The 15,248-nt window shown below is 29.8% G+C and overlaps 2 protein-coding genes across 2 annotated transcripts; one reads left to right on the forward strand and one right to left on the reverse strand.

Moving 5' to 3' along the window:
* Positions 1-754: 754 nt before the first annotated feature.
* On the reverse strand, positions 755-2,169 carry N7478_002592 (DUF3844 domain-containing protein; the record flags this gene model as incomplete). The annotated part of the gene is made up of 4 exons (XM_056918806.1): positions 755-1,357; positions 1,420-1,563; positions 1,633-1,793; positions 1,854-2,169. 4 exons carry the CDS (start codon positions 2,167-2,169, stop codon positions 755-757), a joined length of 1,224 nt encoding a protein of 407 aa, XP_056781964.1.
* Positions 2,170-2,473: 304 nt separating this feature from the next.
* N7478_002593 (uncharacterized protein) lies at positions 2,474-3,843 on the forward strand (the record flags this gene model as incomplete). The annotated part of the gene is made up of 4 exons (XM_056918807.1): positions 2,474-2,616; positions 2,677-2,990; positions 3,041-3,176; positions 3,231-3,843. The coding sequence occupies 4 exons, from the start codon at positions 2,474-2,476 to the stop codon at positions 3,841-3,843; spliced, it is 1,206 nt and encodes a 401-aa protein (XP_056781965.1).
* Positions 3,844-15,248: the final 11,405 nt, after the last annotated feature.

Genomic DNA, 15,248 nt, shown 5'->3' on the forward strand with positions numbered 1-15,248 from the left:
TGGAATGCTTGTTCAGCAGAGCCATTCTACTGTCAATTATTTGATTATACGTGTAATTTATTGATCGTTCGTCGATCAACCGAGCGGGGTGGGGGATGGAAAACTCCCGTTGACTCCCCCAAGGTATTCATGAGATGATGTCTTTCTTGTTTATTAATAGGCTCTACGCGGTGGCGCTGAGCTGCCATTTTTTGGGGGCAATAATTTTTGGTCCAGTATGTCATTTATATATTGACAACATATCAAAATGAAACTTGATCGCCGGACGCAATCCCACTACCTAGAATTGCGCAAATGTATACATACCTCGATCCGGTTCGTAAGCCCTCAAGACTCCTGATTTATTCGTTGCAATCTCCACGGTAGAGAGCCCCGCCCTTTTCTGAGCCTCCGGCTTTAGGGTGTAATCATTAATTACTCTGAGGGTATCGATAAACACATTTTGTATATGATATTCTTATATACGCAAGTACAAAAATGGGCATACTGGTACCCTTTGGCTTATAGCACTCTCTTAAGGTTTACCTCGAGATCATTAATTGCGATATTGATATAAACATGGCAAGTATCTTAATACACCAAAAATAGGGATAACCAGACAATCCTAATCAAATATGCAAGACGGGCGTTCGAAAGCTGAGATGTGCTTGTAGAGAGGGTGAATGGATAGATCAAGTGAGAAAGGACCCGAAAGTGAACGAGCCAAGAAGCAGACCAAAGAACAGAAAATGGGGGTATCAGAGGAGAGAGGGACCTATGTCTGTAGTTTAGACCCACCCACGCCAGCTCCAATCACGCTGGGCAGCTCTTGCTGGCCCATGCTGAAAAGCATTCCAATCGCGCTGCTCACCGCGAGAATAGCAAAGACACTCACGCCAGCTATTAAGAAAAACGGTGAGCTGATATCTTGTTTCTGGCATGCTGGCCCACCCCACTGAATCTTTTGCACGGTGCCATCACTCTTTTTGACTGTGGTCTGTTGGCAACGGCATGCATAACAATTGCCAGTACTGCCTTCAGTGCCGGATCCATATTTCAGGTAGCAATACCCATGTCCGGAGCAATTTTCAGTTGCTTCAGCACAAGAAGAGTTCGAAGCTTGGCAAACAGGGGCAAGGTTCGAATGTAGAGGTACGTCTTGGACAGACCTCCGCTCATGTTGTACCCCGATGGGAGCGGATTCACCATATGCTTGTGTGTCCCGCTGTAAAACCTGCCTAGGCATCTTTGAATCATTCTTTGAGGTAGTAAGGAGTACAATGGTTGCTTGCCGACCGTCTGTGGATAAGAGACTGGTTACCCCCTCGAAAATGGATTCCAGTGGTTTGAGATCAAGAATGCCGTCGCCAGATTCTGCCTATTCAAGAGCGATAATATGAGTATACGTATGCCTGTGTTGTGAATGAGGTATGCAAGTACCTTGAATGATAACCGAGAAATGATGGTTTTTTGATCCTTGGTCGCCCTTGTTTCTGCCGAATGTATCACATCAAGAACGTCGGAGTCGAAGAGGTTCTGCGAGGCAGAAAGGATGGGGTCTCTGGTGAGACACTCCCTAGCAGACTATAATCTCTGATAAGCCGCACTGCTCTCTACTCCCGATAGTTATGCTAGAACCAAGGGTAAACCTACATGGATACCGGCTGGGTTCGCTCTGCTGGCGCCCCCGTCATACAAGCAGTGTTTTTCGCCGCCATTGTTATATTCGAGTGACGCGAAGGGTTCGTCGATCAAGTTGTATGTAGCCTTGGGAATAAACAGGTTTGATGTATATCTCTGGCGCATAGTCAACCCTGGGGAGATAAAGATTTTAGCATTGGATCTCTGTAGTCAAGGTTACCAGGTATACTTACCCATGGCCTCATTGAACCCCTCAATGATTATCAGACTTTTCTCCGGGGCTTGATGATTGCTACCAAATAAAGATATTTGGTTTGGATCGGCAAATTGGTCCAGGTGGTCCAAATTAGTTTCCGTGGTCCCGAGAGCCGATGCTAGAGAGGACTCCATACGGAGTTTCAGAGCAAGTCGTGCAAAGTCCTCGGATACGGCTGTAGAGCCCGAATCCGTTAATGAACCCGGCGTGAATTTAAAAATCGAAGCTTCCATAGCATTCGTCTGAAGAGCGCCCACTGCCGCAATGGCTAGGAGCTTGGAGACACAACGCATGGCGTCAGCTTGGGTTGAGAAAGCGCTTCGACGAATATTGATTTTGAAGAGATAAACTTTGTGTTGGCTATAAGCGTTTGCAATCAGAAAACTTCCAATGTCGAGGGCAAATCGAAGCTCCCCGGTGTTGACATCCAATCCAGGAAGAGTAGTATGTATGTTGAGTTCGTGGTGCCAACTCTCGGGGAAGCCTGCGCCGCGATAAGATATCACGTGAACTGTACCCCAGCAGCCGCCCGCTTCCCAAATCCATCTCTCTCCATCATTTGATTGTATTCGAGCACAATCATACCGGTCTCTCTCAATGCTTCAGCTCAGGCATTTGTTTCGACGCCAAACTCGCCCCTTCCGCCTTCATACCGGCCATCTCCATACCGGCCCTCGTCAACAACAAGCCCCACTAACACCAATTGTTCGACATGTGAGATTCAGACGGCCTTGGCTGAGGTAAGTTATAGTTCGCATTGCATGTAGATATGACATATGTACTAATGAGTATACCTGAAGGTCTTTCTTTTCTAAGTGCCTTCTTTATGGTGCAGCCTACCAACTTTGGAGCTCTTTTGTTCTGGTCCGACTCGACGATGATACACACGACACAGATGTCTCGCTAGAGCCCACGCCTGAAACAAGTGGCTTGCGTCAAGGTTCTCGCGAAAATGAGGAATTAATGGAAGGGGAAGGAGAAATTGAGGTGCCTCTGTTCGTTCCTTTGACTTGGTCATGGTTAGAAGAAGGCGAGCTCTATGCTGCTTCCGACCCCGAATGGCAAGAGTTCGTTAAAATCTCCAAGGATCGAGCGAAACTTCAAAAATTAAGAAGTAAGTAGCTTTTGTTCCTTGAATTGTTGAAGTTTCGCTAATTATTATAGATGAGCTTGCTGCTATTGTTTTGGAAAATGCATCGGGTCAATTGTCCCAGGTTCTTGGTGGTCCGCTATCTCTCACCGGGTTTTGGTTGGTTCATCAGTTCCCTCACCGCGCTCCACCAGAATATATGCGATCTGGGTAGGTTCCATCCGGCTACATAAATGATTTCCTAATGCTAATTCCATGATTCAGAATTGAATTTGCCGATGATAGTGTAGCTTGGGTGACGAGGACCATCGATCCCGAAATCGGCGACAGATTGCAGATGTTTATGAAGCCCGTCCATTTGGCACTCGCCATAAAAGATGCATATCTGGTATTATTCAAGAGAAAACTGGCTCGCTTCCAAGGTCAATCATCTCAATCCCCTGGGTTGCCAAACAGTAATCGTGTTCTTTCCAGTGAAGATGACCTGGGCTCCGTCGTCGACCAGCATGGGCAGCCCACTCTACCACACAAATCTGAGGAGTCGTCTACCAATAGGCCACTGAACGGCAATCTTCACCCATCTCTTGTCATATCATTACTACAGCGGTTTCCTTTGCCTGATATAGGTCCCGGGTCAGACCTACACTTGGCGGCCGTTGCCTTCCGACTGCGATTAAACGAATATCAGTCTCAGTCCCATCAGACTCCTCTCCGAGGTACATTTTTTATATCTGGTCCTGTGGGCCTGAAGGGGCCGAAGGGGTTCTGCCGGCTTGAAGTACGCGGTGAATATGATCCAGCTAAACCTGGATGGCGTACAGTCCGAATGACACTGCGTGATATAAACTTCAGGAAACAGCGGCCACTTAGGGAGTAGTGATAATTGATTCAAAGAATGATTATCCTGGATATCCTACTATATAAGTATTATACAATATCAATTAATTAACATATTAATTATCCTGATCTAGCTTATCTATATATAGCTGCTAAAATAACCATTAATAACTTTCTATAGTATTTGTGATGAGGTGCCTATGATCTACTAGAATAGAGAAGAGTGCGAAGAATAACGAATAACAACGTTGAGGAAAGGGAAAGAAGAGAGAGAGCTATACTGGATATATGTAGGCGGATGCCACTCTCTAGGCCAATCATCTGATTAGTCTGTATCCGAGAGTAGGTCAAACCGTACAAACGTGCAGATAGTGCAAACATACCCGTCCCGAGTCTTCCTCCATGTAGTTATACTATAGTATTGATAAAAAGTATTAAAGTGTGAAGGGCTAAAGCAGAATTTATATCTAATTAAGCTAGGCCATATACTATATATAAAAGGCTTAAAGAGAGAATTACTAAGTAGGTATTCTATATAATAGGCTATTATAGTTATATATACTATATAACCTTATATTAGGTACTAACCTATAATAGTATCCTCTTTTTAAGATAGTCCTCTTTATATATATTATAGTTATATTTAGTTATCTTTAAGCTTATAATAGAGTTGAAACGGGGCTGAATTATCTTTTAAAGGTATTTAATATAAAGTAATCTTAAATATTGTTAAGACTCTATTAGATCTATTCTACCTAATCTATTTATTTTACTAAGGCTTTATTATAATATTCTTAATTAATTTTCTTATGTCTTATATTTATTATCTCTTCTACTTTATACTTAAGTTTCTTATTAATTAATATTAGTAGGAGATATAAATTATCTATAATCTATAATAGAAATAGATCTAAAATAACTAGTCTAACTAGTGAGATCTTTGGGTGTGAATGGGTATATATTACTAAGTTAGGGGAAATAATAGTTAATATATATACACCGGTAAACAAATATAGCAAATAGATATATCTGATCACATGCGATCAGATAACTGTAGATAGATGGTAACAGATATAGATATAGATATTACTATATATAAACAAACGTAACAGATTGTAATATATAAAATATATAGGGAGAATTAAGTAAATTTATCTTATTCTCCCCTACTTAATTAAGATCGTCTTAATCTTAAGTATTTATATAGAACGATGGTGTATAAAATACTTATAGTATGATTATATATATAGAGAATCACAAATATTTACGATTTACCTTTTTAAGAGTGCTATGTTACTTATTTTTTTGGCTATTTATAAAGTATTTTATATAATAGTATATAATAATATATCCGGCTATATAGCGGATAGTCTTATTGTATAGTATATATTATATAAGGGAATACTAGTAATATCAAGGATTATTATATAATAGTAGTATTCTAGGAGTATTAAGATAATAGAACCTTTTAAATTACCCTTCTAGTATATAAATTAATAGTCTTAGGCTTAATAATAGTCTGTTGGTTGTTTTCCGGATGGTTTTAATAATAATATAGTAAATAGTATAGAGGGAGAGGCTATAATTATAGGTTATATAGTATTTACTAAATAGTATTATGATCATCCCTTCTAGCTATATAAACACTTATATTAGCCTAAAGCCTCTTACTTAGTTTTATAAAGCTTCCTATTTATAGAGGATCTATATAAAGTATTAACCCCTCCTCTAGCTATAAGTCCTTTTTCTTTTCAACCTTCTATTATAGCTTAGTAATTAGTATTACTATTATTATTATATCATCTTTCTCTCCGGTAGTATAATTCTGTTTGTTTGCTAAAGCTTACTAATACTATCTTTATATTGTTTACTATCCTTCTTATATATTATTATATTATACTCTCTCTTCTTTTATATAATTCTCTTCCTATATTTCTCTTCTTATATATCTTATTATATCTCTTCTTTTCTAATAGGTATAATTCTAGATTCTTATAGTATTACTTAAGTTAAATATAAGCTAATATCTTATTTCTTATAGAAATATTAGATATTCTACCCCCTGATATAGATATAATTATATCCTAGAACTTTAGTATTAGATCTTAATTTATAAAAGTTATTATATATAGTAAAGGTATTAATATATTTAGTAATACCTTCCTTCTTAACTTCTAATTTACTTCTGATCTTATATTTATTACTATATTAGTTATATATAATATAGATTAGTATAATATCAATAATATTAAAGTTAATTTAAAAGGATAAAGATATATATATATTACCTAATAAATCAGGATAGCTACCTCTCTATTATATATATATTATTTAGTAGGTTATAGATCTTTTCTTTTATATATAGTTATAGTTCTTAATAATAAAGATATTATATTTAGTAGCTCTTATACTTTATATATATATAGAAATACTATAAGTAGATACTTTTTCTATTAGAATCCTCCTAAGAATCTTATTTATTTTATATAGGATACTTATCTAACCTTCTATTATTATATTTTTTGCTATTTAGTTAAAGATCTAGTTATAGAAAAGGATAATTATAGTATAGAGGAAGCTTCTTCTCCTATAATTATATTATAAAAGTATTATATTATTATCTCTATATCTTCTTTTAAAGAGACTATATCTCCTATCTCTAAGAAGCTATATATAATTATTCCTACTTTAGTAACTCTAGAGACTTTAGTTTATATTAAGTTAGTCTTTTCTTCTATACGAAAGATCTAAAAGATCTAATCTCCTTTTTTTATAGCTTTTTTTTTCTTCTCTTAGTCTAAAAGAACTTATCTATACTACTAATATTAAATATCCTAGTAACCTAGTTTATCTAGTAGATTAGTATTTTTCTTTATTAGATAACTATAATATCTACTATTATCTTAAAATTAGTAAGTTTAAGCTAATACTAGTAGTATATAATTAGCTATTTTTGGTAAAGTCTTGTTTAGTCTATAATTATATATAAATTAAGATAGTTCTAAAAAAGAATAATATTATTAATTTTTTTTATATTTTTTATATATTTTTTTTATTAAGTATAATAAAAATAAAGCTAAGTTAGAAGGAAATCCTTTTATACTTAATATAGTTAAAACTATATCTTAAGTAGTTATCCTATCTATAAAGAAAGATAATTATTATAAAAGAAAGTTAGCTCTTAAAGAAAAACTTAAAGAGTTTATAGATATTATTTATAAAGAGCCTAATCCTTTTATTTATAATAATTCTAAACTTTCTATTTATAATATTTCTAATAATAAGCTTTTATTTAGTATTTTACTTAAATCTTCTATAACTTCTTTAAGGAAGGTTATTATTAAATAATCTACTTATTATAGTTAGTTTTATAAAAATACCTCTATATAATTTATACTATCTTATATTATCTTATAATACTTTATAATATTCCTAGGAATAATTTTTAGTATTTTCTATTTATAATTTAATTATATTTTTCTTCTATATTCTTAGCTAATACTTAATAAGTCTTATATATATAATGGTTACTAAGTTATCAGGCTAGAGACCTGTGACTAGGCAAGGATATCGGATAGTAGAGATCAAATAGAACAGTTGATATACAGAACTGATTCTTGCAGGACAAGAATCATAGCTATTGTTCGTGCGTTTTAATATTACTAGAGCTTGCTAGGGCTTAGGGCAGTCATACATTAGCGGGTATATTATAGTAGATTCGCCCGCGGAGCAGCTATAAATTGTACCCGAATCGTGCCCGAAGGGATTCAGGAATCCCGTAATAATTCATCCTCCCCTTTCAATAATGGTCGACTCAACCATCTGTACAACTTTATATTTAATTGGGAGATTTGTATCTAGTAGTATTATATTAAACAAAGATTCTAGGACTAATACTACCTTAGGTGTCTTTATATATAGATACAAACAAAATAATATAGGTTCTTTAATATCTTTAAGATAAGAGCTTCTCTCCTATCTTTTTAACTCTTATCTTTTCTCTTTTCTCAGCTCTTAATTCTCGACTCTCTATCTTCTCACTCTCTACTTTCATCTTATTTCATTTTAATATATCTAAGACTACTACTTCTAGTATTTTTAGTAATCCTCCTCGCTACAATAGTTATTATATAACTAGAGATAAAGGTCAGGCTGGAGATAGAGATAATAATAATAGTAATAGAGATAATAGGATTAATAAGAGTAATAGGAGTATTACTAGTACTTCTACTAGCTTATACCCTCTTTATGATTAAATTGTTTACCCTTCCTTTACATTCTATATCAGATATATCGCTAAAATAGCTCTTTACCCTCCTAAGGATACTATTCCTGAGATCTATTATAACTAGGATTATATAAACTTGATTACTTATATTTTATATAAAGAGTATAGTAAAAATTACTTTTAAGTAAGGTTCTTCTCTAAGTTATATTCGATTTAGTACTAATTTATCTTAGATACCTTATAGAATTTATAACAATTTATATTAGCTTTAGTTAATCCTTAACTAGATATATAAAGTTTAAAGTAATAATACTACTATAGTAGTTATTAGTAGTACTATACCTATCTAGAATAAGGAAAGTAAAGCTATAGCTATAGGAGGATCTACTCGTCTCCTAGTATCTTTCTAAAAGATAATCTCTATTTATCTTTCTGGTTATAAGCTCCATTTCAATTCGCGGAATATAGACTAAGCTATAGGAGTATATACTATATTTATTACTAAGCGACAGAAGGAGTTAAATATTAAGGCTAATTTATCTCCTACTCAGCCTTCTTACTATCCTAATAATCTTTTATATCTATAGATTAGCAATACTAGTTTTACTCTCTAATAGAGTAGTATTTAATCCTTTTTTATAGAGGTTATAGTAGGATATTAGTATAATATAACTCCAATTAGGATTACTTTAACTCTAGCTATAATAGCAATAATTACTAATATTAAGGTACTTACGGCTTAGTATAGAATTCCATAATAATTTATTATTTTTGCCTTACTTATCCTTCCCTTTTTTGACTAAACAGCCTTATCTAATATAGCTTTTCTTTATTTAGTATTGATTTAAAGGTGATTTGGGGGGGTTTCAGGGGGTTTTTAGTATTGTTAGGATACTATTTTATAAGCTTGGTTTTTCTTAAATAAAGCTATTGTATCTCTTATATTTTCTAAGTATTCTACTAGTTCCTATTAGTTATATTCTAAGGGCTATCCTATCTATTTTATATAGTAATATAGTACTTTATTGAAGACTTTTTTATCTTAAATCTCTTTAACTTCCTATTCTTCTTTATCTTTAAGTTTTAGTATTAGTATTTATAAGTTATTATTATTTTAGTTATTCTATAGTTTAAGAAGAGAGATAGAGAAGATATTATATAATCTTAAGTATTTTTCTAATAATATAATACAATAGGCCTAGACACTAATTTTTATAAGGATATAGAAGGATCTAATTCAATAAGGGGATAGCTTCTTTTCTTTAGCTTTAAAATAAAGGTTCTTTATTAAAAGAGATATAAAGGTTCCTACTTTAAAGTCCTTTAGTTTATGATTTTTATTATAGGATCTCTATTATATTTCCTATATAATTTAAAGCTTATTTATAGTCTTTTTATAAATATTCTAGAGGTAATTTATTTATTCTTTAGTATTAGGGATCTCTTTCTTAAGTATTTTATTAGGAGTTTAGATTTAGAAATTAGGGTTATATCTAAATAGTATATAAAAAGGGATCTTATTAGTTAATATATTAATAGTATTATTATATATAAATTATACTATCTTAAGGAGTTAAGTTTAGTTTAACTATTTCTTATTAATAAAATATCTAAGATAATCTTCTAAAACCTAGTTAAGTCTTTTTGTTTATCTATTGGTTTAGGGGTAGAATATAGTAGAGAACTATAGTTTAATCTTAGAATAGTAATAGAGTTATAACTAGAACTTACTTATAAAAATAAGTTTTTAATTAGAGATAATCTTCTCTAGGTTTCTATATTTAAGTTTAATTTAATTAAAGAAGAGTTTAGTAAGATCTCTTATAAATATTATTATTAATATAAGGAGGAATTAAGAAAATTTCGTAAGTTAGTAGATAATTACTAGGATTATATTATATTTTCTTTTTTTAAAGATTATAATTAGAAGTCCTATAATAAAGTCTATACTTAGTTTTATAAATAGTCTATAAGGTATAAGAAAGGATTAGAATTCTCTATAGGAATAATACCTAAATATTTTAATTTCTTAATATATTAAGTATATTTTAATATATTCTTATATATCTTTTAGTAGATATTCCTAATAGAATTTTCTTTTTAGAAGTTCTTCTATATATATTCTTCTAAAATATTCTATAAGTTACTTATTATAATAGAGTTTAATTAGTTTTTGTCTTAGATTCCTAGTAATAGGGATATAAAGATATTCTTTATAATATAAAAGTTTCTTAGAGTTAATACTTTAATACTTTCTTTATAGAATATTTTCTTAAGTTATATTAATTCTTTTCTAGATTATCTTATCCTTATCTTAAAGTTCTTTAATTAATAATTTTAATTCTCTTAGAGATTTATCTATAAGTAGATCTTTATTTATAATTATAGTAACTACTATTTAAAGGGATATAAATTAAAAATAATTTAAAACCTTATAATATATTATATTATAGCCCTAACTTAGGAAAAACTTAGTTATATTATAGCCCTAACTTAGGAAAACTTCTTTATTATTCCCTAGATCTAAATAATCAGCTTTACTAGACTTATCTATAGCCTTCTCTAAATCCTCTTAATCTATAAAGATAGTAATATTATTTTAAATCTAGTTTAACTCTAACTCTAGGTCGTTAACTAAGCTACTTATAGTTAGAAAAAGGGATAGTAATAGACTTTTATAGACTAATATAGTTATAATTATTAATCCTTACTCCCCTTTATTTTCCTCTCTAGATAGTATTATATTAGTAGTAAACTACTATACTTTTATAAATAATTTGGTTATGATTCTTTTATAAATCAGCCCTAATATCTCTTTTGTAGACGAAGGCTTCTCTTTTTTTAGGGTATAGGATAACCTATTTATAGGATTAGTCTTTCTTAAATAGTAATATATTATAAAGTTAAATAAAGTAAGGGAAAGATATTAATATACTTATCTTCTATTAATCTTAGGTTAATCTATAAATAGCTTTAGGTTATAGTAATCTATTAGAACCTTAACCTAATATTAGCTTCCTTTAAAATATTGACGTTAGTGTTTAAATAAGTAAATAATTATAAATAGCTCTTAATCTAGTATTGTATAGTTCCGTTCTATAAGTAAGAATTTCTTTAACCAGAAAGTAATTAGATACTATATCCTTTAATTATCTAATTATAAAAGGATTCTACCTATTCCAAAACCTAAAATATTAGTTTTAAGCTAGATAGGTCTTTCTAGATTGAAGTATTGTAAAAGAGATATAGTTAAAAAGGTATTAATAAGGTCCTAAAACGCTTTCGATTTGTAGTTGTTTAGCTTAATATTCCTTAGTTTTTTCCTATCTTTACTTCTCTTAAAAAGCTTTATAAGTAATAGTATAATTAAAGAGTAATTTTTAATAAACCTTTAATAGAAGTTATAGAATCCTAAGAAGACTTAAATCTCCCTATAGGATATAGACTACTTCTATTCCTAGATAGCTTAAACCTATTCTAGGTCTATAAAGATACTATTTTAACTAATAATAAAGCCAAGGAATTTAACTTATTCCTTATAGAATTAATATTTAGAGGCTTTTATAAATAGCTATACTTCCCTTAACCTTTCAAATATAAGACAAAGGTATTCCATATATTCTTCACAGGTCCTAGAGAAGATAAGAATATCATCTAAATATATAATATAAATAATATCAAGAAGACCATAAAGCACAGTATGGATATAGCTTTGAAATATCATAGATATATTAATAAGGCCAAATAGTATAACCATATATTCAAAATGGCTATATCTTATATAAAAAGCTATCTTCTATTCTTCTCCTTCTCGAATATAAATTCAATAGTATACATCTTACACATCGATTTTACTAAGGAATTAAATCCCAGAAAGATAGTTAAGAATCTCCGAAATAAAGGGTAGGAAGTACTAATTTTTAACCAAAATCTTATTTAGACCTTAATAATTAATATAAAGCTATAGCCCTCTATCCTTTTTAGATATAAATAGAATAGGTACACCAGCTAGGCTCTTTAATAGTCTAATTCAACTATTTGTTAAGTTTTTGTTAAGATACTTCTATAACTCTATAAGTTCTATCTACAAGAGGAGGTAGATTAGACTATACAAAGACAATATATCTTCTTTAAGTTTAATTAAGTAGTCAGTCTCTTTTTGTAGTAGTATAATTTTAGAGTTCTATATCTTAAATATATTCTAGAATACTAGTAATTCGGGAGGGATTTAGTCTTAACTTATTATTAATTTATCTTCTTCTTCTTCTAGTAGAAGCTAGATTTCTTCTAGGGTTTTAATAACTATAAAGATATAGACTTGGTTCCTATATATTTTTATAAACTAGTAAGACTTTAACTATTCTATTGTTTTTCTATTATATTTGAACTACTATTATTTTCACCATAGGGCTAATATAATTTGTATTTCTTAGATAGTTATATTCAATAGTAGTACTAGTAATCCTAATAGATAGGGATCTCTATTAATTATAATATAGGAATATAAAAACTTTTACTTAGTTTCTTAAGAGTTATATATAGTAATTAGAATAGTCTATATACTATAGGTAGGAGTATTTTATCAATCTATTACTTCTAGGATAGAGATATTATATTTAGCTTAATTAAAGTAGTATTTCTAAATAAATTTATAACTAATAAGGTCTATCTCTATATAGGTATTAATATCTATATATATCTTAATATTATTTTAAATATAAATCAGGATATAGAGGTAAGTAACTGTTCCTACTTAAGGCTAGAAGTCGGAATTTATAGGAGTTAATTTGACTCTAGTACTTTTCCTAAGTCTCTTAACTAAGTATTATTATAATAATACTAGGGTCTTAAGTAAGCTTTTTGGATCTTTGTTCTTAAGGCTTATAGTAGTAGATAATATTTATTTGTCTAGTGATCTAGTTTATTATAATTAAAATAACTATTTAAAGGGGTTCTAGTAGATAGGTTAGATAGATTGGATAAGTTAGTCCCTCCAATAAATATATTATTTAGATTATTCTTATTCTAAGAGGGAAATAATTAGGGTTTATCTCTAAATTGAGGGGGATTTAGATATAACTTAAAGTTATTATGATTTAGATTAGATCTAGGACTATAAAGACCCTTTAAGTATAGATTCCTAAGATTCTTTTAGTCTTATTTTATACTATTAGACTAGTTTAGGAATAAGTTATTAGGTTATAGATATTTTGAATTTAAATTTGAATTATTAATAAATAGGTTATATTTATATATCTTTACTTTTATAAATTCCTAGGTACTCTATACTTCTTCTACTTATTATATTTAAGTCTTAGGAGAAACCTTTATATATTAATAAATATATAGTATTAACTATAGCTATAGTTTTAATATATAACAATATATTTACTTATCCTAGGAGACCTAGGGAAGATAATATTCTAGATCTATAAGATAGTAATAAAAGATCTTTAGTTCTTTATTAGTTTATTAACAATAATATTCTATCTTGTTGTTGACTTCTCTAGTAAAGATATTTTTATTATATATTAAGATAAGAGTCTATTCCTTAAAGTATTTCTAATTACTAAAGTAATTATTATTATTATTTTTAAGATATCTCTCTTCTATAGTTTAGTTATTTTTATAGTTAGAGTTAAGATATTTAACTTCTATAAGGATCTTTATCTCTTTATTCTTATAGACCTTAGGGTTATCTTAAAAGATATATCTAAGCTATAAGAGCTAATTTACTTATTCTTAAAGACTAAATAATTTCTTAAACTTATTGACCTTAAAATCCTCTACTTTCTTATATATTTTAATCTCAGTTTCTCTATAAGCTATAGATAGATTATCTAAGAAAGCCCTAACGTTAATTCTAAAGACTTAAGCAAAGAGCTCTTTAAGATAAGTATAAATTATAAGGAACTCTTCTAGGTATTCTAGTTTGTATCTCTTCTCTTCTAGGGTATTTATAGTAATACTTCTAGGTCTATTAATACTTTTAGTTATAAGGTTACTAGTAATTTCCCTAATCTAGTCTAGACTAGATTCGGCTAGGTTTATATACTAATCTAAGACTGATTTAACCTTAGGTTATCTAATAATAAGAAGAGGAAATATAGCAGGCTCGGATCAAGTACTATTATAAGAGGATATAGGGTTTCAGTATATAGAGGGTACTATTGTTAATCTTTAGGTAATTAAAAGAGAAGAATTAGAATTATAATAGTTACTAAGTTATTAGGCTAAAGATCTATGACTAGGTAAGGATATTAGATGGTAGAGATCAAATAGAATAGTTAATATATAGAACTGATTCTTGCAGGATAAGAATCGTAGCTATTGTTCGTACGTTTTAATATTACTAGAGCTTACTAGGGCTTAGGGTAGTCATACATTAGCAGGTATATCGTGGTAGATTCACCTGCGGAGCAGTTATAAATCGTACCCGAATCGTGCCCGAAGGGATTCAGGAATCCCGTGACAATATATCTAATATAAATCTCTATTTTATTCCTTCTTCCCTTTTTATAGATTTTATAACTTAGCCTTTAGGATTATAATAGTAAAGGGATTATCTTTTATTAGTATTCTTTTATATATTATTATAGTATATAGAATATTTCTTCCTAGAAGAATATCTTCTTCTAAATTTATATCTTTATTTTTAGAGATATATCTAACTCTATTATTATTACTTAAATCTAAACTTAACTCTTCTTATAACTCTTTAGGATCCTTCTATTTTAGATCTCTTTATATATATTAGTGTTTTACTATATATCTATATATTTTCTTAATAATATATTTTATAATTATATCCTTCCCTATTAAACTTTATTATATATTATTATAGTAGAACTCTTCCTACTCTTTACAAGTAAAAGTTAATAGATTAGAGTAAATTAATAGTAAAATATTATTCTCTAAGATCTTCTAGATCTCTTTAGATCTCTTTAATTTTATACTAGCTTATTATATTATAGTTTAAGTAGCTTATAATATCTATAATAACTTTAGATTATTTACTTTTACTTCTAGAAGTCTTAATTTATTTATAAGATTTTAAAGTATATAGTTAGATAGTTCTACTAAAGTATATATTCTAAGGATATAAATTACTAGGATATAATATAGTCTAAACTACTTACTTTTAAATTTCTTCTTACTTTTATTATATATTAATATCTAATTATCCTTCTAGAAGCTAGTTTTTATAACTTTACTAT

This window comes from Penicillium angulare (assembly GCF_028827245.1).
Source record: "Penicillium angulare strain IBT 27051 chromosome Unknown utg000003l_segment0_segment0, whole genome shotgun sequence".
Taxonomy (NCBI): domain Eukaryota; kingdom Fungi; phylum Ascomycota; class Eurotiomycetes; order Eurotiales; family Aspergillaceae; genus Penicillium; species Penicillium angulare.